The 27601-nt window shown below is 47.4% G+C and overlaps 1 protein-coding gene across 1 annotated transcript in view; it reads right to left on the bottom strand.

The window, feature by feature from the left end:
- Positions 1 to 27601, bottom strand: part of LOC144596875 (uncharacterized) — an 86813-nt gene that overhangs the window by 35529 nt on the left and 23683 nt on the right. Inside the window, 6 exon segments of the mRNA XM_078405738.1 lie at positions 7599 to 7799; positions 9887 to 10217; positions 14293 to 14473; positions 14731 to 14916; positions 15668 to 16701; positions 17802 to 17888. Coding sequence (XP_078261864.1) covers positions 7599 to 7799; positions 9887 to 10217; positions 14293 to 14473; positions 14731 to 14916; positions 15668 to 16701; positions 17802 to 17888 — 2020 coding nt within the window.

Raw genomic sequence — 27601 nt, 5'->3', positions numbered from 1 at the left:
TACTCCAAAGACATACAGGTTTGCAGGTTAATTGGTTTGGTATCATTGTAAATTGTCCCTGGTGTGTGTGTGTGTCGGGTAGTGTTAGTGTGCGGGGAGCGCTGGGCGGCGCGGTCTCGGTGGGCCGAAGGGCCTGTTTCCACGCTGTATCTCTAAACTAAAAAGCTAAAATTATCAGATTTGATTGAATAGTATAAAAACAAAGCTTTTCCCCTAAACCTTGATGCACATGGCAATAATAAACCGAAACCGAAACCAACAAGAATAGAGTGGATTCAAGCCATTCTCGACCCAAACGACTACTTAGGAAGAAGGAAAACCCTCTAAAGTTAGAAAGAGTTAGAAACAAAGGGACTTGACGGTTCAAATGCATGGATTATTAAAATGTAATTTACAGGTACATGTAGTGTTTTTTCTATGATGCTATGTGCCAGCGTAGTATTGGTACCTTTGAGAAGTTAAAAACTAGTTTTTCCAATTTTTAGAATTTTCGTTTTTATGCTCTTTAATTTTAATTGATCAGTTTCAATACAAAAAGACAACTAAAGTTTAAAAAATAACAATTATTAATGATGTGATACACATTAGGGAACAGAGGGTAACTGTGGGCGGTGGTAGAAACATAGAAACATAGAAACATAGGTGCAGGAGGAGGCCATTCGGCCCATCGAGCCAGCACCGCCATTCATTGTGATCATGGCTGATCGTCCCCAATCAATACCCCGTGCCCGCCTTCTCCCCATATCCCGTGGTTCCACTAGCCCCTAAAGCTCTATCTAACTCTCTCTTAAATCCATCCAGTGATTTGGCTTCCACTGCCCTCTGTGGCAGAGAATTCCACAAATTCACAACTCTCTGGGTGAAAAAGTTTTTTCTCACCTCAGTATTAAATGGCCTCCCCTTTATTCTAATCTGGACTCGCCCAACACTGGGAACATTTTTCCTGCATCTAGCTTGTCCAGTTATAATTTTATATGTCTCTATAAGACCCCCTCTCATCCTTCTGAACTCCAGTGAATACAAGCCTAGTCTTTTCAATCCTTTCCTCATATGTCAGTCCCTCCATCCCAGGGATCAATCAAGAGTTGCTGCCTTACAGCGCTTGCAGCGCCAGAGACCCAGGTTCAATCCTGACTACGGGTGCTGTCTGTAAGGGGTTTGTACGTTCTCCCCGTGACCTGCGTGGGCTTTTTCCAAGATCTTCAGTTTCCTCCCACACTCCAAAGACAAGTACAAGTTTGGACAAGGTCCCACATAGGAGATTGGTGTACAAACTTAAAGCACACGGTATTGAGGGTTCAGTGTTGAGGTGGATAGAAAATTGGTTGCAGACAGGAAGCAAAGAGTAGGAATAAACGGGTCATTTTCGGAATGGCAGGCAGTGACTAGTGGGGTACTGCAAGGCTCAGTGCTGGGACCCCAGTTATTTACAGTGTATATTAATGATTTGGACGAGGGAATTGAATGCAACATCTCTAAGTTTGCAGATGACACGAAGCTGGGTGGCAGTGTTAGCTGCGAGGAGGATGCTAGGAGGCTGCAGAGTGACTTGGATAGATTAGGCGAGTGGGCAAATGCATGGCAGATGCAATATAATGTGGATAAATGTGAGGTTATCCACTTTGGCGGCAAGAACAGGAAAGCAGAGTATTACCTGAATGGTGACCGATTGGGAGAAGGGGAGATGCAACGTGACCTGGGTGTCATGGTGCACCAGTCATTGAAAGCAAGCATGCAGGTGCAGCAGGCAGTGAAGAAAGCGAATGGTATGTTGGCATTCATAGCAAGAGGATTTGAGTTTAGGAGCAGGGAGGTTCTGCTGCAGTTGTACAGGGCCTTGGTGAGACCGCACCTGGAGTATTGTGTGCAGTTTTGGTCTCCTAACCTGAGGAAAGACGTTCTTGCCTTAGAGGGATTACAGAGAAGGTTCACCAGATTGATCCCTGGGATGGCGGGACTTTCATATGAGGAAAGACTGGATAGACTGGACTTGTACTCGCTGGAATTTAGAAGACTGAGGGGGGATCTTATAGAAACATATAAAATTCTTAAGGGGTTGGAGAGGCTAGATGCGGGAAGATTGTTCACAGCTTAAGGATAAGGGGGAAGTCTTTTAGGACCGAGATGAGAAAACATTTCTTCACACAGAGAGTGGTGAGTCTGTGGAATTCTCTGCCACAGAAGGTAGTTGAGGCCAGTTCATTGGCTATATTTAAGAGGGAGTTAGATGTGGCCCTTGTGGCTAAAGGGATCAGGGGGTATGGAGAGAAGGCAGGTACAGGTTACTGAGTTGGATGATCAGCCATGATCATATTGAATGGCGGTGCAGGCTCGAAGGGCCGAATGGCCTACTCCTGCACCTATTTTCTATGTCTATGTTTCTATGTATCACTGGTTGGTGGGCCAAAGGGCTTGTTTCAACGCTGTATCTCTAAACTAAAGTGAAACTTGTGATATTTTCTAAAATTATTATTTTTTTTTTAGAGATACAGCGCAGAAACAGGCCCTTCGGCCCTACCGGGTCCGTGCCGCCCAGCGATCCCCGCACACTAACACTATCCTACACCCACTAGGGACAATTTTTTTTACATTTGCCCAGCCAATTAACCTACATACCTGTACGTCTTTAGAGTGTGGGGGGAAACCGAAGATCTCGGAGAAAACCCACGCAGGTCACGGGGATGTGAGAGAGAGGTAAAAAGGGATAATTGATTTAAACTAAGGACCATGAGAAATAGCTGACCCGACTGTGCTCGGCTAGATAAGAACCGCAATAACAAATGGTGACATTCCAAGGATAAGGGCAAGATATCCAAAGAACTAGCAGAGAGAGCACAAGATAACCAGAGCACTAGGAGAGAGGGCAAGATATCCAGAGCACTAGGGGAGAGGGCATGAACTACTCTGTACTGCGCCTGCCTAATGAGATCAATGAATATTGCAAAAACGCCCCGCATGACAAGATGCCTCATTTAAATGCACATGCGATGTATGATGTGGGAGGCAACAGGGGCGGTGTCGTTAGATTGTGCACCTCAGTGCTCCGATTGGAAGGAGTCCAGAGGGGAGGAATTTAAGGTGTGACAATTGTAAAGTGAAGTGAATAAAAAGAAGGGATTTTCCCGACCTCGGTGTGTCTCGAGAGGGGAGGCACCCAACTCTGCAGACTTGCAAATAAACTATACTTGTTTCTCTAGATTGTCTCGAGCATCGTGATTGTGAGCACTCACATTTGCATCTCACAGGGAGAACGTACAAACTCCGTACAAACTCCGTACAGACAGCGCCCGTAGTCAGGATGGAACCTGAGTCTCCGGCGCTGCATTCGCTGTAAGGCAGCAACTCTACTGCTGCGCCACCGTGACCGCAGTGGAATGATGTGTGTGCGTGCGGTGAAACATGGAAATCCTGAAGTTGCTGCCAGATTTTTCTATTCCTTCACGCCTGCCTTCATCACAACAACAGTGGCCTGACAGGAATTTCAGGTGGTAACAAAACATCAACACTGCAAAGAAAACATGAGCATTTTATACTTTGTTGCCTGAGGGGTAGGTGAGCTATTAATAGTCTTACACAATCATGATTAAGATGTTTAAAAACTCTTTGGCACCAAATGGGTTGTTTTTTATTTCCATCAATCAAAATGTTATGTCTTCTGCTTTTGTAAAAACGTGCAGACATTTCAGTATCAATGTCAGCAAGCCAAAGGAGCTAGTTATTGACTTCAGGAAGCATGGTGGAGTACGTGCCCCACACACCATCAAAGGTGCTGAAACCAAGATGGTGGTGAACTTCATGTCCCTTGGTGTTAATACTTCATGTCCCTTGGTGTTTCTATGTAGGTTAATTGGCTTGGTGTAAGTGTAAATTGTCCCTAGTGTGTGCGGGATAGTGTTAGTGTGCGGGGATCGCTGGTCGGTGCCGACTCGTGGGCTGAGGGGCTTGTTTCTGCGCTGTATCTCTAAACTAAACTAGAGAGAGTAGGGCCTCCCGCTTACCAAACGGTCATCTCTGTCTGGAGCTGCAGGAGATAAGCAAGGCCCTCAATGAGTATTTCCCCTCTGTTTTTACTGTGGAGAAAGACATGAAGATTCGAGACCTTGGGACATATTCACAAAATGCTGGAGTAACTCAGCAGGTCAGGCAGCATCTCAGGGGAGAAGGAATGGGCGACGTTTCAGGTCGAGACCCTTCTTCAGTCTGAAGAAGCGTCTCGACCCGAAACGTCGCCCATTCCTTCTCTCCTGAGATGCTGCCTGACCTGCTGAGTTACTCCAGCATTTTGTGAATAAATACCTTCGATTTGTACCAGCATCTGCAATTATTTTCTTACACTACGAGACCTTGGGACAGATCGTGGAGATATTTTGAGGACAGTCTACATTACGGTTGAGGTGGTGCTGAACGCCTTAAGGCACATGAAACAGTGGGCAACACAGTGACACGGCTGGTAGGGCTGTTGCCTCACAGCGCTAGAGGCCTGGGTTCAATCCTGACCCCTAGGTACTGTCTGTGTGGAATGTCCCCATTCTCCCTGTGACTGCTTGGGTTTCCTACAGGTGGCTCCCACATTCCAAAGATGTGTGGGCTTGTAAGTTAATTGGCCTCGGTAAATTGCTCGTCGTGTATAGGGAGTGGATGTGAAACTTGGAACTAGTGTGAACAGTTCGGCGTGGACTAGGTGGGTCAAAGGGCCTGTTTTTATGCTGTATCTTTCAATTCAACTCAAAATATTAGGCAATCAGCCCCTTACAGGGGCCTTAAGCAGCCCCTTACAGCCCCTTAAGCAGCTTATAGGTCATCTTAACAGCAACTAGGACATCACTATTTAATGTACAGCAGCCTATAATGTCACATGAACTGTTATATCAAAGACTGTGAGTATCAATGTGTAAGAAAATAACTGCAGGTGCTGGTACAAATCGAAGGTATTTATTCACAAAATACTGGGGTAACTCAGCAGGTCAGGCAGCATCTCAGGAGAGAAGGAATGGGCGACGTTTCGGGTCGAGACCCTTCTTCAGACCCGAAACGTCACCCATTCCTTCTCTCCCGAGATGCTGCCTGACCTGCTGAGTTACTCCAGCATTTTGTGAATAAATACCTTCGGTGAGTATCAATGTCATTACTTACTGGCAACGTGACCCATATTGTTTGATACATTTTTGGAGGTATATTATTTTAATAATATGTTTAATTTTAGTCATTAGTTTATTTAAATTATAAGCTAATTTGTCAGAAATAAAACAGAAAAGGTGGATATACACTGATCAGCCAAAACATTATGACCTGATAAGCCAAAACATTATGACCACCTGCCTAATATGCTGTTGGTCCTCCGTGTGCAGCCCCATACGCAGCAGGGTGCGATGCACTGTGTATTGTGACACATTCCTCCCGTGACCACCATTAAAGTTTTCTGTGACTTGTGCCACAGTCGACCTTCTGTCGATTCGGACCAGACGGGATAGCCTTCGTTGCCCTCGCACATCGATGAGCCTTGGACGCCCAACACCCTGCCTGTCGCCGGTTTGTGGTTTGTCCCTCCTCGGACCACTGTCGGTCGGTACTCACCACTGCTGCCCGGGAGAACCCCACAAGCCTTGCCATTTCAGAGATGCTCTGACCCAGTCATCTGGCCATAACAATTTGGCCCTTGTCAAAGTCACTCAGGACTTTACTCCTGCCCATTTCTCCTGCATCCAACACATCAACTTCAAGAACGGACTGTTCACTTGCTGCCTAATATATCCCACCCCTTGACAGGTGCCATTGTAACAAGATAATCAATGTAATTCACATCGCCTGTCAGTGATCATAATGTTTTGGCTGATCGGTGTATATGGCTACTATATCTGGAGGTTGGGACTATAAGAGGGTAGAGGGTGTGCTACATCTGTACAAAGCTCTGGTTAAACAACACGAGGACAAGCATGAGCAGTCTTGGAAACGACATCCTTTCTTTAAAGAAGCACCATGCAGATTTATCATAGAGGTCCCTGGACTTAGTGCATCACATCACACATTCACCCAGTTTCAATTTCAGCATTGTTTATTGTCACGTGTACCGAGCGGGGTACAGAGAAATACTTTTGTAGCGTGCTAACCAGTGAGCAGAAAGACAATACACGATTCACCCACCCAAGATCCACCCAAGTCCACTTAGAGTGTTACAGTGTGGAAACAGGGCCAACTTGCCCACACCGGCCCTCATGTTCCAGCTACACTAGTCCCATCTGCCTGCGTTTGGTCCAACTCCCTCCAACCCTGTCTTATCCATTTACCTGTCTAACTGCTTCTTAAACGTTGGGGTAGTCCCTGCCTCAACTACCTCCTATGGCAGCTTGTTCCATACACCCACCGCCCTTTGTGTGAAAAAGTTACCCCTCAGATTCCTTTGAAATCTTTTCTCCATCACCTTAAAGCTATGTCCTCTGGTCCTCGATTCACCTACTCTGGACAAGAGACTCTGTGCATCTACCCGATCTATTCCTCTCATGATTTTATACACCTCTATAAGATCACCCCTCATCCTCCTGCGCTCCAAGGAATAGAGACCCAGCCTACTCAACCTCTCCCTGTAGCTCAAACCCTCTAGTCCTGGCAACATCCTCGGAAACTTGTGAACATCCAATTGTAGGATTCCCTTATATCTATGAAAGGAAAAAGGGAGCTGCTGCCAAGGGAATTCCAGGACAGTAGACAATAGACAATAGGTGCAGGAGTACCTTCCCTTCGAGCCAGCACCACCATTCAATGTGATCATGGCTGGTTATTCTTAATCAGTACCCCGCTCCTGCCTTCTCCCCTTACCCCCTGACTCCACTATCCTTAAGAGCTCTATCTAGCTCTCTCTTGAATGCATTCAGAGAACTGGCCTCCACTGCCTTCTGAGGCAGAGAATTCCACAGAGTTACAACTTTCTGACTGAAAAAGTTTTTCCTCATCTCCGTTCTAATCGTGAAAGTTTATCCTCATCTCCAGGCCTACCCCTTATTCTTAAACTGTGGCCCCTGGTTCTGGACTCCCTCAACATTGGGAACATGTTTCCTGCCTCTAACGTGTCCAACCCCTTAATAATGTTATATGTTTCGATATGATCCCCTCATCCTTCTAAATTCCAGCGTATACAAGCCTAGTCGCTCCAGTCTTTCAACATATGACAGTCCCGCCATTCCGGGAATTAACCTAGTAAACCTACGCTGCACGCCCTCAATAGCAAGAATATCCTTCCTCAAATTTGGAGACCAAAACTGCACACAGTACTCCAGGTGCGGTCTCACTAGGGCCCTGTACAACTGCAGAAGGACCTCTTTGCTCCTATACTCAACTCCCCTTGTTATTCGCTTTCTTCGCTGCCTGCTGTACCTGCATGCTTCCTTTCAGTGATTGATGCACTAGATCTCGTTGTACATCCCCTTTTCCTAACTTGACACCATTCAGATAATAATCTGCCTTCCTATTCCTACCACCAAAGTTTTTGATGGAGTTGCACGAAGTTTGAGTCTTGTTGCCAATATTTGAAGTCATCTTCTCTGCACCCTCAAACTGATAGTTGTACAGCGTACAGTGACTGTGGGCGGCCGACACACATTTACCTTGATCATACTGCAGATGCTCCACTGCTGTCGTGGGCTTCATTGCAAACTTTTTCACAACATTTTCATCCATTAAGGCTGCCGCTCTGAACAAGCTGAAACAACCAGGACTGCACAGCACACAGCCCAACACGTGCTCAGACGTCTTTTGGAGCCAGTGGCTGACGGCATATTCAAACTTCTGATACCACACCATTGGACCTAGGATGCAGAAAAAAGTATTTTAAAATAGCAGTAACCATATCGATAGGATGGAGTCTGTGTGTCGATTCATTAACCTATTGCACAATAGACAATAGACAATAGACAATAGACAATAGGTGCAGGAGTAGGCCATTCAGCCCTTCGAGCCATTCAATGCGATCATGGCTGATCACTCTCAATCAGTACCCCGTTCCTGCCTTCTCCCCATACCCCCTCAAACGTCATTCATTTTAAAACTGTCCACACTGGATCTCAGATTCCTTTGCTCTGAGAATCACCAGCCACATGTTGACAGCAACACCTGTTTTCTACATCTATTCTACATTATCCTTGATCCCATCCCCTTTGATGCCTCATGCTCACACCTTACACTTCCTTATCTCTGTATCTCCTTGTCTCCTGACTCTCAGTCTGAAGAAGGCTCTTGACCCACAACATCACCCATTCCTTCTCTACAGAGATGCTTCCTGTCCTGCTGAGTTACTCCAGCATTTGGTGTCTATCTTCGGTGTAAACCAGCATCTGCAGTTCCTCCCTACACACCTGCAATTATAACGGGACTTCTCGTTGCATTTTTAAAAGAGCTTATGTTTATTTTGCCGTTTTAATGGTTTTCACAAAGTGATAAGATAGTCCTGGAATATTGAATGCTAAATGTTTTAGCCGCCACCTTAAATCAATGATAAAGGTGCAAAGTATATACAGGTTCCTGTGTCTAAACAGGTGACACCAAAGCATGTTGATTAGCTCAGGTTATTCCCTGCAACCTCCTGTCCTACTGTTAGACTTTAGACTTGAAGGTACTTGCAGAGGTACAGTGTGGAAACAGGCCCTTCGGCCCAACAAGTCCACGCCGATCAATAACCACACCATACACTAGCACTATCCTACACACAAGGGACAATTCACAATTTCTACCGAAGCCAATCAACCTGCAAACCTGTACATCTTTGACGTGTGGGAGAAAACTGGAGCACCCGGAGAAAACCCACGCGGTCACAGGAAGAACGTACAAACTCCGTGCAGACAGCACCTGTGGTCAGGATCGAACCCGAGTCTCTGGCGCTATAAAGCTGCAACTCTACCTCTGTGCCGCATTACCATGGCAACAGCTACATCCAAAGGATGGAACTAAAATGTTTGCAAAGTTCGAGGTGAGTAGAATGTGAATGCAGGCTGTCTTCTCCACACTTTCTGAGACTGGCCTGAATTTTAACCCGTCCTTTGTTAAATCCTGTTCCCGTACATAGTTCTGATGACCCTATCTTCAACCCTATCAAATGACCAGTGGAATATCCCACATCATGAAGTTAACGCTTCTCATCAGATGTTTCTGTGCAATCAATCTACAATTGTTGCAGGAAAGACAGGGTGTGAGCAAGATGGAGGCAGGAGGGAGCCCAATCCTCTTCCAGTTTCTTGTGCCATTCAATTAGATCTTTGTGAATCTGTACTTTAAATTCCCTGCCATCCACCTAACTACAGATCGAACATTTACTTTAGTTTAGTTTAGTTTAGTTTAGAGATACAGCGCGGAAACAGGCCCTTCGGCCCACCAAGTCCACGCCGCCCAGCGATCCCCGCACATTAACACTATCCTACACACACCAGGGACAATTTACAATTATACCAAGCCAATTAACCCACAAACCTGTACGTCTTTGGAATGTGGGAGGAAACCGAAGGTAGAGAAAACCCACGCAGTCACGGGGAGAACGTGCAAACTCCATACAGACAGTACCCGTAGTCAGGATCGAACCCGGGTCTCCAGTGCAGCAAGCGCTGCAAGGCAGCAACTCTACCGCTGTGCCACTGTGCCGCCCGCCCTTTATATAATGATGGCAATGATAATGGGAGCGGGGTTTGATTTGGAGAAAACCCTTTTGGTGAACAAGTCGACTCTTTAGTCAATCAATAGTCAATAGTCAATAGTCAATATATTTGTCACATACACATAAATGTGCAGTGAAATGAAAAATTACCCACAGTTCAACAATAAGACCAATAAGAATAATCAATAAAAATGCAATGACACATACAATCAGGGGTAAGGCCTAACACATATCAGCAGGGGTAAGGCCTACCGGTTCCAGTTGGGTGTACCCGTCCACAAACTGCTCCAACTCCAGGGTATCTCCTCAGTCTGTCGATCAGTAGAGTTATGGCAGACGGCTGGAATTCTGTGTCTCCATCCAGAGTCAGAATGTACGTGTTCTTTTTCTCAGTCTGTGAAGTGGAAGAGAGTTGAGTTTTGCTCCGTGCGGAGTTCAGTCTCCTGTGTTCACCCGCCAGCATTCACACCCTACTCACCTCCAGCCTTGAATGGATTTTAGTTCCATCCTCTGGATGCAGCTGTTGGCAGCCAAAGTGCTTCCTGTGCAGTCTCCAGCCCAGCAGATAGTACATGCACATCACCTGCACACAAAACATGCCGGTTAAAGATTTGGGATAAGGACAGATTGAACCAGAAAGATGAATAAGCTGCCACTATGACCGCCGTTACATGAAAGGCTTGTGAGATAAGAGGTTGCATTTAACATGAACGAAAGGTGGTGGGGTGAGAGTGAATAGTTTTTAACTAATAAGGAGATTTCAAAACTATCAAGTCAAGTCAAATTTATTTGTCACATACACATACTCGATGTGCAGTGAAATGAAAGTGGCAATGCCTGCGGGTTGTGCACAAAAAGAATTACAGTTACAGCATATAAATAAAGTTAATAAGTTACTAAACATAGCACAAAAAGTGTCGACAAAAATTTAGTATCTGGGGTTATAAAAGTTGACAGTCCTGATGGCCTGTGGGAAGAAGCTCCGTCTCATCCTCTCCGTTTTCACAGCGTGACAGCGGAGGCGTTTGCCTGATCGTAGCATCTGGAACAGTCCGTTACTGGGGTGGCAGGGGTCCCTCATGATCTTGCTTGCTCTGGATCTGCACCTCCTGATGTATAGGTCCTGCAGGGGGACGAGTGTAGTTCCCATGGTGCGTTCTGCCGAACGCACTACTCTCTGCAGGGCCATCCTGTCCTGGGCAGAGCTGTTCCCAAACCAGATTGTAATGTTGCCGGACAGGATGCTCTCTACAGCCCCAGAGTAGAAGCAATGAAGGATCCTCAGCGACACTCTGAATTTCCTCAGTTGTCTAAGGTGGTAAAGGCGCTGCTTAGCCTTACCCACCAGTGCGGCAATGTGCGTTGCCCACGTCAGATCCTCTGTGATGCGGACTCCCAAGTATTTGAAACTGCTCACCCTATCCACAATAGACCCATTTATCTCGAGTGGCGTGTACGTCCTTGGATGTTTAGCCCTTCTGAAGTCCACAATCAGCTCCTTTGTTTTAGTGACATTCAAGAGGAGGCTATTGTCCTGACACCAGAGTGCCAGATCAGCCACCTCCTCCCGGTAGGCCTTCTCATCGTTGTTGGAGATCCGGCCCACCACCACAGTGTCATCAGCAAACTTGATGATGGAGTTTGAGCTGATCCTGGCCCCACAGTCATGTGTGTACAGGGAGTACAGTAAGGGGCTAAGGACGCAGCCCTGGGGGGATCCTATGTTCAGGGTGAGGGAGCTAGATGTGTGTTCTCCCATCCTGACCATGGGGCCTGGCGGTGAGAAAGTCCAGGACCCAGGCACACAGAGGGGTGCTAAGCCCCAGTTCCAGCAACTTCTCAACCAGTCTGCTGGGGACTATTGTGTTGAATGCTGAACTAAAGTCAATGAACAGCATCCTCACATAGCCCCCCTGGCTGTCCAGATGAGAGAGAGCGGTGTGTAGAACCTGGGAGACCGCATCATCCGTGGACCTGTTCGGACGGTATGCGAACTGTAGTGGGTCCATGTTGCGAGGAAGGAGGGCGCAGATGTGCTTCTTGACTAGCCGCTCAAAGCATTTCATGACAACCGAGGTGAGGGCCACCGGTCGGTAGTCATTTAAACACGCTGGAGAGGCATTCTTTGGCACCGGTACAATGATGGATCTTTTGAAGCATGCAGGGACCACGGACTTTGCCAAGGAGAGGTTGAATATTGTGGTGAGCACTGGAGCAAGCTTGGAGTAGCACAAGACTTTAGTACTCGCCCAGATATACCATCTGGGCCTCCAGCTTTCCTCGTGTTCACACGCGTCAGAGCCCACCTCACCTCATGCTCGGACACCGAGAATGTATGCACATCCCCGGCGGTGGATCCCCCTCCAGCCTCGCAAGCCAGCGCCCCTTCGGTGCTGTTTTGAGACGGCGAGCTGGTGGTGTTACCCGTCTCAAACCGTGCGTAAAAAGAGTTCAGGTCATCAGCTAAGGAGGAGCCGGCACTTCCGGTTGAGGGGGTGCTGGACCTGTAGCTAGTTATAGTCCGTAGCCCCTGCCAAAGGCGCCTGGTGTCCTGCTGCTCCATCTGTGACTCCATCTTGTCCCGGTACCTCTTTTTTGCATCCTTCACTGCCCTTCGCAGTCGGTAGCACTCTCCCTTGTAGTCGTCCATGTTGCCGGATGCCAGGCCGGAGTTGTAAGCAGCGGTGAGAGCATTCAAGGCCACGCAAGTAGACCTGTCCACCCAGGGTTTTTGGTTAGGGAAGATACTGACCCTTACCGTGGGGATGATGGTATCGGCTATTGTGGCAATGAAGTCCGTAACCGCTTCCGCAAACTCATTTACGTCTCTGGAACTTGCTTGGAACATGTTCCAGTCGACTTCGCTCAGTGCATCTTGCAGCATGGCCTCTGAATGGTCAGCCCACCGCTTTACGTTCCTCGTCACTGTCGCTTCCCGTACTATCCGTTGTTTGTACTCCGGCAGCAGGAAAATGGCAGCGTGGTCAGATTTCCCAAAAGGAGGGAAACGGCCTTGTAGCCTTTCCTGAACGGCGTGTAGCAGTGGTCCAAAGTTCTTTCCCCCCTGGTGACACACGTGATGTGTTGGTAGAAGTTGGGCATGACCTTTTTGAGATTTCCCCTATTAAAGTCTCCAGCCACCAGCACAGCCGCATCAGGGTTCTTGTTTTGGTGTTGACACAACACATCGTGAAGGGTGGACAGTGCCACGTCGGTGTCCGCATGCGGTGCGGCTGTGATGATCACCGAGCTGAACTCCCGGGGTAGGTAGAATGGTCGGCATGAGATAGTTAGATGTTCCAGGTCCGGCGAGCAGGAACGAGAAAGCGTCTTAATATTCCCAGGATTACACCAGTTATTATTGGTCAAGAAGCAGACTCCTCCGCCCTTGGATTTCCCGGATTCTTCCGTTCTGTCCGCCCGGAAAACATTGAAGGACTCGGATGGGCAGATCACCTGGTCAGGCACCAGCGGGGTCAGCCATGTTTCGGTCAGACAAAGGATGTTACAGTTCTTTATGTCCCTCTGGAATCTGATCCTTGCCCTCAGGTCATCCAGCTTGTTCTCCAGGGACTGGACGTTGGCCAGAAGTATGCTGGGCAGAGGTGGACGTAAGGCTTGGGTTCTCAGCCTGTTCCGAATCCCCCCTCGCTTCCCTCGGTGTTTTTTCCGACTTTCCCACTGACCTGCGCTCCCATTGCTGCTGCCGCGGTGCTCTCCTTTGATGATCTCTATCGATATATCGGTGAGTAGACTTCTGTTTAATAGTGCTCCTGTAGCGCTCGAGTTTAATTTTACGAGCGTTTCCCGGTCGTACATTGGTTAATGCTAAGTGCTAGCATACGCTAGAGCACTTAGGGATAATTTTAAAGTAAACATACCAGTTTAAAACGCACAGTTCCCGCAGAGCTACCACGACGGCGACTGGACTGGACCGCGCCATCATACTCAACGACTACTTCAACAAAGAATATGGTTTTCGATTGCATTTCAAGTCAAATTCCACCAGATTGAGCATTAGAAGATAACATTTAGGCATATTGTTTAACACCTATCCCTCAGAATATGTTTCATAGGGGACACTCAAAGGTGTGACTCGGCTGTTCACAATCAACAGCCTCAATTTATTGCTGATGACACAGACTCTGCCCCTCAAATCTGGAGAGTTTTGGCTGCCAGGTAGAAACTCTCTACTGTTTAAATTCCCACAATCGTGGTCCTCAGTGGGGTTTGGAGTTGACATGTTGGCTAATTCATTGGTACTTGTTGGGCCTACCTAATGCTCAGACTGGGTTTGAGGTCTGTTCCTTAAAGGGATGCAAGCACTTTTCAAAAATATTCCCGAGTTTCCCTTTGAGGGCACTATCCAGAAGTTTTCAAAGTAAGTGCTCAGATCCCAGGCCACGGAGATAAATGCTGAGGGGAGTGTAGGATGGAACTGTAGATGCTGGTTTACACCGAAGATAGACACAAAATGCTGGAGTAACTCAGCGGGACAGGCATTGTCTCTGGAGACAAGGAATGGGTGACGTTTCAGGTCTGAAGAAGAGTCTCGACCTGAAACATAACCCATTTCTTCTCTCCAGAGATGCTGCCTGTCCCGCTGAGTTACTCCAGCATTTTGTTTCATGATAGCAAAGTAAAGTTTTACATCGAACCTGTGACCATCTTTTCCAGTTTAGGACAATCTGTGTGTCTTTCAGGTGGACGTGTAGATCATTTCCACAAGGTAAGGTGTAGCAAAGTTTCCCTCCATAGGGAGTGGTAATCACTTTCCTTCCTGAAGCACAACTTTCACCTTCACCCAAAGAGTCGCTGTAAGTATATGTCTGAAATATTCTAAAGCACAGAGACGCTGTTAATCACAAGGGTAAATGGTATCTCTCCCGCTCCCATTTAGCCCATCAAGTCTACTCCGCCATTCAATCATGGCTGATCTATCTCTCCCTCCTAACCCCACTCTCATGCCTTCTCCCCATCACCCCTGACACCCATTACATTGCATTCATTTGCAACTCATTGGATTCTGTTTCTAAAGTCAAGTTTTCCGCAAGCTCTTGCAAATCTGAAGCAGAAGAGAAGCATTGTTTCCATACCTGTACGTTTCATCCATGGCACTGATAAATGTCTGGACATAATCATTGACAACTCTCTTCTTGGTGCCCGCCTCCCTGTCTGCAACATTCCTGAAGGCATCATCAAACATGACGTGGACTTCAAAGTCAAAGCTGTCATCACTTTTATCCAAAGTCTTCCAGCGCTTTTCCCTGAATCTGTCCAACCTGTTGGTGGGGAAAGAAATGGAGTCACGAACTGTCAGGCCCCTGAGAGAAGCAACAAGTGTGAAATGGGAGGAGAGCAGCTGTCCAAAGCCTGACTATGGGCAGTGCTGTGTGAACTAAGTCTGCAGCGTTTAAATGTGGCAATTGCATTCAACAACATCATTTAATTCCCATTTATGTACTGTACAAAATATAAGGACCGAACAAAGGTGGACCCGGCGTGGGGGGGCTGCAGTGCGTGGGGGGGGGGGGGGGGGTGGGTGAGGGGAGAACGAAGGGGTACCTGGTGAGGAAACTTTGTAACTTTGTCAGCGCCCTTTACGTGGTGACTATTTGCATACCTTGGGTATGCAAGCAAAACATTTCACTGTGACTTGTAACATGTGACAATAAAGCATTCATTCATTAACATATTAGATAAACAGATACCTCATCACGTACCTGAACAATGAAGATATTAAATGTAGCATTTCTTCCTCTGTTTCATGCCACAAGGTAGCACAAATGTAAATTGTCAGATTTTCTCTTCTACTTTTCCTGCTAAATAAAATAATTTCCCAATGAAACAGATGCAGGGGATTTTGACTTTTCCCCGTCATCGTGGTGGGTCAACAAATCCACAGACCAGTACTGTTAAAAATGGTTTGATTTATCCCAAATATGTTTTGGTTAAACTTTTGAATAAAAAAGAACAAAAATTATGGCAATTTAGGATCCCCAACATTCTTGATGCAGCCCATGGTATCAGTACCTTGGATCGCTTTCCTCTGTGCATTGTGGACTGATGTGAAGTCTTTTGTTCAGCAGCATGGATTGTTCCAAGAAGGCAGCTTCGTACATTCTACGCACAAACGTCTCTGATGTCCGCTGTATTCTGTTGACGTTCTGGGTCCACACGTAGATTGTTGTGAGAATGAGTCCAACCCACCAGCATGCCCCGGCAGCTCCCACTAAACTCACACTGAGCAGATTGACGATATCTCCCTGGTTGCAGATGTTGCCAATGATTTCTGAATAAAGGATCTCTACATTAGGTGCATTACTTGCAACACCAATGGAATTGGCACAGAAAGCTGTGAGATTCAAATTGTTGTTTGTCTGCAGAAACTCATTGTAATGAACTCTAAACACTGCCAGGAAAGCAGCCAGCACCACGGGAGTATTGAGGATCAAAGGAAGACCAAAGCTTCGCTTCACTGCATGGATCTTACACGCAACGCCCCCAAGCCAGGAACACAGCACCGATGCCCCAGCCTGCACCCCCAGAAGGCCCAGGATTATTCTGAGTTCATGAGATGCAACATCAGTGATACTTGCCCACTCCAGCCCCCGAAGAGGAATCAAAGCTCCCACAACACAGGCAGTAACAAGAATCCTCACTACACTCATGCACAGGCTGGACACGTTCCTGCATTTATCCACATCAAATCTCAGACGTCTAAATACTGGATGCTTCCAGTTGGAGATGAAGTTTTCCCACCAGGTTAGGGAAGTTAAAACTGAGAATAAAATGACAAGACCCAAGTACATCCCATCATGTTTCTTAAGGTAAAACATCTGGACAAAGAGAAAGAGACCATAGCCACCCAAGAGAATGAGGAGCCCGACCAGAGGTGCTGCAACTTGGAACCGATGGCTGACGTTCAGAGAGATCACTTGTAGAATGGATGGGATGAGACAAACACTGTTGGAAATGAACACGATTGTCAGCATGTCATATTGGGGAAGGCTGATGACAACCAGTGATGCCGTACCAAACGATGCAACTGCTTCCAACAGGCACACCTGGAAGAAAAGCAAGGGGCTGTTAGACGTCCGATGAAGAGAATCATAATGATCAGTAGCTCGCTTGGACTGTCCAGATAAGCACATGTGTTTGCAGCCTTGTCATTTGCTTGGCTTGGCTTGGTGGTGGGGGGGAGCTTGTGCACTGAATGTGAAGATCTTCATGTCGAGCCCCACTCCAGAGATCTGTGTGTATGTGTGATTCTGACCAATACTTCACGGTTGTGCAGAATCATTAAACCCCGGTCCTCTCAACTATCTAACGGTTAGTGAAATCCTCCCTGGTGTTTTGAGCTAACTAATTCTACCCAAACTTCCCACAGCATAGAAGGGACAAAGTTTGAACTTTTTTTCGTCTTCCATCACAGTGAGGAATGTGGAGGAGTCACTGTGGTGGATGTTCGTGTTAAAATGTATTTTGTGTGTTCTGTTGCTTTTTATTGGTATGACTGTATGGCAAATGAAATTCCTCGTATGTTGCAAAACATAGAAACATAGAAAGTATGTGCAGGAGTAGGCCATTCGGCCCTTCGAGCCTGCACCGCCATTCAATATGACCAAGGCTGATCATCCAACTCAGTATCCCGTACCTGCCTTCTCTCCATACCCCCTGATCCCTTTAGCCACAAGGGCCACATCTAACTCCCTCTTAAATATAGCCAATGAACTGGCCTCAACTACCTTCTGTGGCAGAGAATTCCACAGATTCACCACTCTCTGTGTGAATCTTGGCTAATAAAGTGTGATTATGAGCACAAATATCTCTGCAGAAGTGTCCATTTATATTTCACTTCATAGAATAACAACTTCTTCTCTGCCTTTAAAGTGTTGAGGCTTGCAATATTCAACAAGCGCTGGACCTCAACAGCCCTCCACCCTCCCTATCCCCTTCATTTCCCCCTGGTCCCAACATCTGCCTCCAGTCTCACGCTTTGCCGTGCCTTCACCAGCTCCTCTCACCTTCCCCTCTTTTCTAAAACTTGCCACAGGTTGCCCAATGCATCCGTGATCAGGCTGCTTGCAGAGAGCATCGCTTCTGGGCGGAGTGAGTGTTTCCACAGGCATTTTGCGGCTGTCAAGATGCTGGGAATGATCAATACGCAGCCAAGGATCAGGTGACTGAAGGGCTTGTTGGAAAACTGGACAGAACCGTCACCTGCGGCCGAAATCAGCAGCAAAAGAGAAGCCTGGAGAGAACACAACAGTGCATTCGTCAGCAGACCCGCATTAAATGGGAGTTATAGCAATATTAATCAGACCCCTTATCACTAGGAATATATATAAACCTCATCACTGCAGGAAATCCATGGCCGCTGTCTGGGCCCAACCTTCTTCATCTGCAGCACAAAAAAAACATTGAATTGAAGCCATTGAAGGGGCGGCACGGTGGCGCAGCGGTAGAGTTGCTGCCTTACAGCGAATGCAGCGCCAGAGACCCGGGTTCGATCCCGACTACGGGTGCTGTCTGTACGGAGTTTGCACATTCTCCCCGTGAGCTGCGTGGGTTTTCTCCGAGATCTTCGGTTTCCTCCCACACTCCAAAGACGTGCCGGTTCGTAGGTTAATTGACTGGGTAAATGTAAAAAATGTCCCTAGAGTGTGTAGGATAGTGCTAATGTGCGGGGATCGCTGGTCGGCGCGGACCCGGTGGGCCGAAGGGCCTGTTTACGCGCTGTACCTCTAAATCTAAACTAAATATTGGAATTAGTATTGGCATATTTTATGTATATTGAATATTTGTATTGGTTTATTATTGCCGTATGCATCAAGATGTGGTTGAAAACTATGGGTTTCGCTGTCCAGGCAAATCGTACCATACTTGAGTATAACAGATAGTGCAAAAAGAGCTCCAGAGAAAGTGCTTGTAAAGAAAAGTGCAATGAGATAGATTGGAAGATCAGGAATTCATCCTCAGTTTGTTTGGGGTCGGTTCATTGCTCTGATAACAGGAGGGAAGAAGTAGGTACTACCTGGTTTCAAACTTTCTGCCCGACAAGAGACGGTAGAAAAGAGGGAATGATAGGAGTGTGAGCGGTTCTTAATTATGTTGGCTGGTTTCATGAGGCAATGTGAAATAGATTGAGTCAATGGTTCATTTGTGTGATGGACTGGGTTGTGTTCTCTGTCATTTCTTGCAATCTTAGGCAGAGCAGATGCCATACAGTGGAGTGATGCACCCAAATAGAATGCTTTCCTCTGTGCATCAGTAGAAATTGGTAAGACATGTAAGAAATTGGTGGTATCACAAAATGCTGAAGTAACTCAGCAGGTCAGGCAGCATCTAGGAGAGAGGGAATGGGTGACATTTCGGGTCGACACCCTTCCTCAGACTGATGTCAGGGGGGGCAGGACAAATAAAGGATATAGGTGGAGACTGGAAGAGAGTGGGAGAACTGGGATGGGGAGGGGGGGGGAGGGGGGGAAAAGAGAGAGACAGCGGAACTATCTAAAGTTGGAGAAGTCAATGTTCATACCGCTGGGCTGCAAGCTGCCCAAGCGATATATGAGGTGCTGTTCCTTCAATTTCCGGTGGGCCTCGCTATGGCACTGGAGGAGGCCCATGACAGAAAGGTCAGACTGGGAGTGGGAGGGGGAGTTGAAGTGCTCAGCCACCGGGAGATCAGGTTGGTTAAGGCAGAGTGAGCGAAGTAAGAAATTGGTGATGCATGTCAAATTTCCGTAGCCTTTTGAGAGAGTAGAGGCATCAATGTGGTTGGGCCATCGAGTTACATGTAGGAACTCAACGCTATCGACCATCTCATTTTTTACATCGAAAAATGTATTCAATTATTAAAAATAATATTTACAATACAACAAATCAAAACAGAACCCACCGCCATAATACAAGACAAACAAATATACTAAATGAACTATTATACAACTATCTTACACTCCTTGTCAAGGATGCATTCAACCCCCCCTGCGGTGTCCACCGGTCCTGGAAATCCCCCAGGGTGCCCCTGGACAGCGCGTAGTCCCTCTCCAACACCACCCGGGTGCGGACGTAGCCCCGGAAAAGGGGCAGGCAGCCGACTCGGGCAGAGCTCTCTTCCGCCTGGCGCCCTATCTCGCGGTTGGCCAGCTTGGCCAGGCCTAGGAGCAACCCAACCAGGACATCTTCGGCCCTACCCTCTCCTCTATCCACAGGGTGTCCAAAGATGAGGATGGTGGGTGAGAAAAGCAGCTCGAAGGCAAGGAGCAGCCCCTTTAACCATCTCCACTTCAGTATCATTGATACAGGCCTGGGTGCATCTCTGCTTGCCCCAAATTTGTTTTCCTAACATTGCGGGGATGTTTGTCATCCTGACTCTGTGCTACTAAGTCCCTATCCTTTCCTGTACTGCATCTTGTCATCGTTTGAGATCTGAATCACCCATTTCGGTGATTCAGCATAGAAACATGTCCTTCAGCCCACAAGTCCATGCCAACCATCAAATGCACATTCGCACTCATTCTACACCAAATCCTTTGGCTTGGGGTGTAAACAATTGTCCCCGGTATGTGTAGGGTAGTGTTAATGTCCGGGGATCGCTGGGCGGTGCGGACTCCGTGGGCCAAAGGGCCTATTTCCGTGCTGTGTCTCTAAACTAAACTAAAATAAATTTACCTTTTCTTTGTAGATAGTAGACTCTATTTGAAAAATATCACAAGAGAAATATTTCAAAGAGCAGCCAACTTGCCCTGCTAAGGAAGGCGAGACCCAGAACGAGGAGTCCAAGGCTGAACCAGCAAAGGAACTTCACTACTCCCATCAACGCCGTTTGACTTTCCTCTTCATCCCAGACTTTATGCAGCTTAAACGAGTCCCAAGTAGGCCTGTTTAAAAACAAAGTTCTCCTTTTAATGGTTGTATTTCAATACATCTAATACAAGTAGCTACTGAGGATTCAGATTATTGTGTGGGCGGGGGATGCAGGAGTCAGGAGGACTCGGGTGCTGATGTTGAGGCCTGAAGTACAAAGTCTAATCTGATCGTTCTCGATGGTGACCGGGCTCAGTGGATGATGGAGGAAGCACCACATGTCCATCTATTCTGTGGTGATATAAGGTCATGTGCTTGGTGCAGAATTAGGCCATTCGGCCCATCAGGTCTACCCCGTCATTCGATTATGGCTGATCTATCTCTCCCTCCTAACTCGATTTCCTGCCTTCTCCCCGTAACCTCTGACCCCCTTACTAATCAAGAATCCATCTACAGTTTCTCTGCCTTAAAAATATCCAATGACAGTCTCCACAGCCTTCTGTTGCATAGAATTCCACAGATTCACCACCCTTTGATTAAAGAAATCCCCCCCCCCATCTCTTTCCTAAAGGAACGTCCTTTCGGTCAATATTGCAAATCGAATGGAACTTAGTTGCGTTGCAAGATCAGGGTATGAGTTTGTGTTTTGGAAACTTTTCGTTTGCTTACAGAGGTCCTAATGGATTTACAGGGATGAAGTCTTCATTAATACAATGAGTCATTGTCCATATATATTCCATATTATCGAAAGAATAATTATTTTATTTGCGTCTAAACATAGAACGTAGACCAATACAGCACAGGAGCAAGCAGGCCCTTTGGTCCACAATGTCTGTGGCGAACATGATGGTTAAATATTGGGAGTTAGATAGAGGTCTTAGGGCTAACAGAATCATGGGATATGAGAGAAAGCAGGAACAGGGTACTGATTTTGGATGATCGGCCATGATTATATTGAATGGCGGTAATGGCTCGACGAGCCGAATGGTCTACTCCTGCACCTATTTTCTATATTTCTATGTTTCTATGATGCCAAGTTCCTTTCACTGCATGTGATCCTAAATTGCCCTCCATATTCATGTGCCTGTATATCTGGTGTCGCTCAAAGCCCCTATAATCAACAGAACCATGTTTGAGATGTATTATAAAGTCACGTGCATTTTGTAGGGCGTTGCAGTTCTGTGACTATCCCGGGAATTGTTTTCTCTGCATGGGTTTCCTCGAGTTATTTCGAAACTGCCTGCAACACCCTTCAGTTTCAGCACATCAGCTGTTGTTCTGATCACCCAGCCATTTGCCCATCTGATCAGACATTTCTAATAATAAATGTCTGGTTTTCTGGCAGTTTGTCTGCAACATAATTGTTGCAGCTGATGGAATCTTGGAAGACATCCAGGAGAGAGGTGGTTGTTTTGAACAGCAGTGACATTTGTTATTCCGGTAAGGCCTCATAATGCTGCCACATACACCCATCTGGAATGTGCAACTCTTAACTCTTTTGTCTCACACCCTCTGTCTTTCCAGCCCTGGCCTTTGTTCAACCACCTGCCTGTTAAAATGCCCTCCCCACCTGTATCGACCAGGCTTTATCGTGCCACCTCCTCTCTTCCAGCTTCCTTTCCATTCCCCACCCACCCATCATCAGAAGGGTCCAGCCCTAAATGTGATCTATCCATGTTCTCCAGAGATGCTGCCTGACCCACTAAGTTGCTGCAGCACTTGTAGGCACGTGTCCTCTGTTCTAAACTAGTACCTGCAGTTCCTTGTTTCTGTCCTACAACCTAACTTCTCTCGTGACGAGCGAGGGTGGCTCCAATTTGTAGACCATGTCCCCAGCCCTAGTGTGAGCACCCAGCTGAAATAGTTTTTACCAGTTCTCCTCAACATTTTGACACACACCATTCCCTTACGTTCTCAAATTCTGCAGAGTTTAATCTCAGTGATCTTTTCATTGTTTAGCTGATATGCGAAACAATGCAACCCTGTCTATCATGCACACAAAATGATGTAAATCTTACCGTGAATGATAGAAATAAAAAGTGTTATCCTTGTTTATGAAGTTCATTTCTGAATTATGTCAAATTGAAGGAGGTTGGTGCAATATACTGCTAACCCACAAATGTGTCGTTATGAGATATTCACATTTGAAAAATCCATAAATCACAAAAAAAATAAGGTGTTTCTGTTATTTGACCAACTTATCGGTTGAATTTAAATATGAAATGTTTCCAGGTTGCAGGGTAGTGGGTAAGAATCGTGTTAATGCATGTAACTCATTTTTCACAAAAGTGAGGGTTAGCACTATATTGCATCAATTATTTGTTAAATTCCAAACTAAACTATGGTAGTAATGTACATTATTCATGTCTAAAGCTAGCACTTCTGTATCAGTGTAGTTATGTATGCATTACATTTTATTACACTAATATAGAATGAAAAGAATGATAAAATATCTTGACATGTGTTCATAGTTATTTTATTCACAATATTAAGATTTCTGGAAATAAGTTTGATGTCACTGATTGCGCACGTGTATGGATAATCCCTAATGAAATGTATGTGAGAGAACAGTGATCATGTTAGGGAGAACCATGTGCTGAGAAGTGTGTGCATGACATATTACATATATATATATATATATATATATATATAGAGAGAGAGAGAGAGAGAGAGAGAGAGAGAGAGAGAGAGAGAGAGAGATTGAAAGAAAAAGGTTACTAAACAAATAATTAGCGGAAATCACAAGAAAGAAACTAGAGTCCGCTTGGTCTCGTAAACCATAAAAATCAAATCACCTTTATGGTTTATGTATATCATGTGAAAAATAAGATGGAGAGAGAGCGTTGCTTTCAATCAAAGTTGCTTCTGATCCATGACAAGGAACTTTGAGATTTATTTATCTCTATCTCGCCTCTCACACATAAATACACACACACACATATAATCTATATATATAAATATATATGAATATATATATATATAATAAGTTAAATTTGTGAAGGGTGTGTGTTTGAGCAATACAAGGGTAACTGCACAAACGGGGCTGGGGAGGAAGGATGGGAGGGAAATGGGCAGAAACAGTAAGAAATAATAAAATCAGAGAAATTAAGCAGGGGGGGAAAACATTTAAAAGTAAAAATAACAACAAAAATGTGAGTTGGCAGATGAGATATATTCTGCATTTTAACGGTATCATCACACATACTGTTCCCTTCAAAGTTGCTTCTGATCCATGACAAGGAACTTTGAGATCTATTTATCTCTATCTTGGCTCTCACACACAAATACACACACACACACACACACACACACACACACATAATCTATATATATATAAATATATATGAATATTTATGAATATAGTTAAATTTGTGCAGGGTGTGTGTTTGAGCAATACAAGGCAGGAAAACTGCACAAAAGAGGGGGCTGGGGAGGAAGGATGGGAGGGAAATGGGCAGAAACAGTAATAGACAATAGGTGCAGGAGGAGGCCATTCGGCCCTTCAAGCCAGCACCACCATTCAATGTGATCATGGCTGATCATCCACAATCAGTACCCCGTTCCTGCCTTCTCCCCATATCCCCAGACTCCACTATCCTTAAGAGCTCTATCTAGTAAGAAATAATAAAATCAGAGAAATTAAGCAGGGGGAAATCATTTAAAAGTAAAAATAACAAAAAAAATGTGAGTTGATGGATGAGATATATTCTGCATTTTAATGGTATTATGGCGAGTCTGGAGGCTTGTTCTTTGTTAAAGAAGTTTATTGCGGCAGCAATATTCGATTACAAAGTATAACAAACGAAATTACAGACGACCATTAAATCAAACTGTTCGCTTCGAAGTTCTCTTCCCACTGACTGGTTTTGGGTGCCAAAACCACCACCTGACCTAGCTGGCCAATCCGAGGGTTCGACTCTCAGGACCAATCCCTATGGTCGCACCACCATGTGACCTTGCTGGCCAATCCGAGGGTTCGACTCTCAGGACCAATCCCTATGGTCGCTACATGACTCCCCCCAGAACCCGAGGTACAGAATCTAGCAGGGAGCCGGATTTCGCGACCAGAACGAGTAAGGAGAGGGGCTGCAGGAATCACAGGATCAGGGGGTCCCGAGTCAGGTGGTATTGCAGGAGGGCGGTCCCGCTGAGGCGGCTGACCGACCAGGACAGGGCGGTCCTGATCCAAGTGTGCAGGTTTGAGCCTGGACACGGCGACGAGCTCACTCCTGCCCCCAACATCTAAGGTGAAGGTGACCGTCCCTTTACGCAATACTCGGAACGGTCCTTCATAGACCCTCTGTAACGGGGAACGATGGGCATCTCTACGCAGAAACACAAATTCACAGTCCTTCAAGGCAGGCGGTTTATGCACCATGGGACACCCGTGACGTGAAGTAGGGACCGGAGCCAGGGAACCCACTCGCGCCCGGAGGGATGCTAAAACCGACGGAACTGAGGGCTGCTGACCAGAGGACTCCGGAAGGAAGTCCCCGGGCACTCTGAGTGGCGAGCCATATACCAGTTCCGCGGACAAAGTTCCGAGGTCCTGCTTAGGAGCAGTACGGATGCCCAAAAGGACCCAGGGGAGCTGGTCTACCCAGTCAGGGCCGCCCAGCCGCGCACTGAGGGCCGCCTTCAGTTGCCGGTGAAACCTTTCCACGAGCCCATTAGCCTGTGGGTGGTACGCCGTGGTCTGCTGCAACCGGGAACCGTACAGCTCCGCTAGCGTAGCCCAAAGGGTAGAGGTGAACTGGGGCCCCCGGTCGGTGGTAATAATGGACGGAACACCGAAGCGGGCCACCCAATGGAGGGCCAGGACCCGGGCACAAGAGGCGGCGAAGGTGTCGGACAACGGGAAAGCCTCCGGCAAACGGGTAAATCGGTCAACCACCTTGAGTAGGTGAGTGTAGCCCCTGGAGGAAGGCAAGGGCCCAACTAAATTAACGTGAATATGGAAAAAACGGACCGCAGGGACCGCAAACTCCTGCACTGGAGGTTGGACATGCCGGTGAACTTTAGCGGTCTGGCAGGGAACACAGGAACGGGCCCAAGCGGCTACTTGCTTCCGCAGGCCATGCCACACAAACCTAGCGGCTACTAATGCAGAGGTGGAGCGAATGGACGGGTGTGCCAGCCCATGAATGGCATCAAACACCCGACGCTGAAGGGTGGCCGGCACCACCGGCCTAGGGCGGGGAAGGGAAACATCACACCAGACTTTTGTACCCGCAGGCCCGCAAGCCACTTGGGCCAACTTCAACCCCGAAGTGGTGGACTGGTATGCTGAGGCAGTGTCTGCCAGGCGCTGTGCCTCCGCAAGCTCTTGGAAATCCACCTCGCATTCCACCGCTGAAATTGGGGAAATGGCTGGCCGGGACAGGGCATCAGCAATGGCATTCAGCTTACCCGCGACGTGGCGAACATCTGTAGTAAACTCTGAGATGGCAGTCAGGTGCCGCTGCTGGCGGGCCGACCATGGGTCGGACACTTTCGAAAAAGCAAAAGTCAACGGTTTGTGGTCCGTAAAGGCCACAAATGGGCGGCCTTCTAAAAAATACCTAAAGTGGCGGACAGCTAAATAGAGAGCCAGAAGCTCTCGGTCAAAGGCGCTATATTTCAGTTCAGCCGTGTTGAGCTGTCGGCTGAAAAACGGCAAGGGCTGCCAACTGCCATCTACATGCTGTTCCAAAACCCCTCCCACCGCCACGTCCGACGCATCGACTGTCAGGGCCGTGGGGGCGGAGGTGCTTGGGTGGACAAGCATGGTGACGTCTGCCAGAGCCACTTTAGCTGCCTCAAAGGCCATCTCAGCGGCCACGGACCACTCCAACTCGACAGGTTTGCCTGCGAGGCACTGGAAGAGTGGACGCATGACCCGTGCCGCTGCCGGCACGAACCTGTGATAGAAATTCACCATGCCCACGAACTCCTGCAACCCCTTTACTGTGGTGGGTCGCGGGAAGGCACGAACCGCCTCCACTTTGTCAGGCAAAGGAGTGGCGCCGGCTGAGGTGATCCGGTGTCCTAAGAAATCAATAGAGGGAAGGCCAAATTGACACTTGGAGGGGTGTATGATGAGCCCATGGTCTTGAAGACGCTTGAACACGGTCCGCAAATGGACCAGGTGTTCTCGCTCCGAGCGACTGGCGACCAGGATATCATCCAAATAAATGAAAACAAAAGACAAATCCCGACCTACACGGTCCATAAGCCGCTGGAACGCCTGTGCCGCGTTTTTCAAACCGAAAGGCATACGCAACCATTCGAACAACCCGAACGGAGTGATCGTGGCAGTCTTTGGTATGTCTCCCGGATGCACAGGACTCTGGTGGTAGCCCCGCACCAAATCAATTTTGGAGAATACTACGGCACCTTCCAGCCCAGACGAGAAATACTGGATGTGCGGTATGGGATAGCAGTCCGCCGTGGTGACGGCGTTAAGGCGCCGGTAATCTCCACATGGCCTCCACCCCCCAGATGCTTTGGAGACCATATGCAACGGAGAGGCCACGGGCTGTCGGACCGACGGACAATGCCCATTTGTTCCATCTTCTGAAATTCTTCACGTGCTACCTTGAGTTTGTCCGGCGGCAACCTCCGGGCCCGAGCGAAAACGGGGGGCCCCTCGGTGGGAATGTGATGGACAATGCCGTGCCTTGTAGAAGTGGCGTCGAAACGCTGAACAAGCAGCTCCGGAAACTCAGCCAGGACCGCAGCATATGGGTCGGAGGCCGCGACAACGGCCTGGACAGTCGGTCTGGGCGGGGTGGCCGGCGGTGGAGCAGCGGGCTCATCGCTGCTAGCGGAGGGTCGAAGGCCTTTACCTCTGAAATCAGGAACTAGCGAAAAGGCCCAGAGGAAATCTGCGCCCAGGATCGCTTGACCGACTTCCGCGACGATAAACGACCATTCGTACGTGCGGGTGCCTAAAGACAGAGACATTGCCCGCGTACCATACGTGCGGATGGGGCTACCGTTAACCGCGATGAGGGTAGGCCCTCTCTTACCCGATCGGGCTTCGAGGTCGGTCGGTGGTACGATGCTGACTATGGCTCCCGTGTCGACCAAGAATTCTGTGTCCGTGAATCGATCTCGGACGTAGAGGCGTCGGTTCTGGCCAATCGCAACCGCCTCTATGTACGATCGGCCGAGGCA

This window comes from Rhinoraja longicauda, chromosome 9 (assembly GCF_053455715.1).
Source record: "Rhinoraja longicauda isolate Sanriku21f chromosome 9, sRhiLon1.1, whole genome shotgun sequence".
In the NCBI taxonomy this organism is placed as follows: Eukaryota; Metazoa; Chordata; class Chondrichthyes; order Rajiformes; family Arhynchobatidae; genus Rhinoraja; species Rhinoraja longicauda.
The sequence above is the reverse complement of the archived record's forward strand: the minus strand, read 5'-3'. Positions and strand labels throughout refer to the sequence as shown.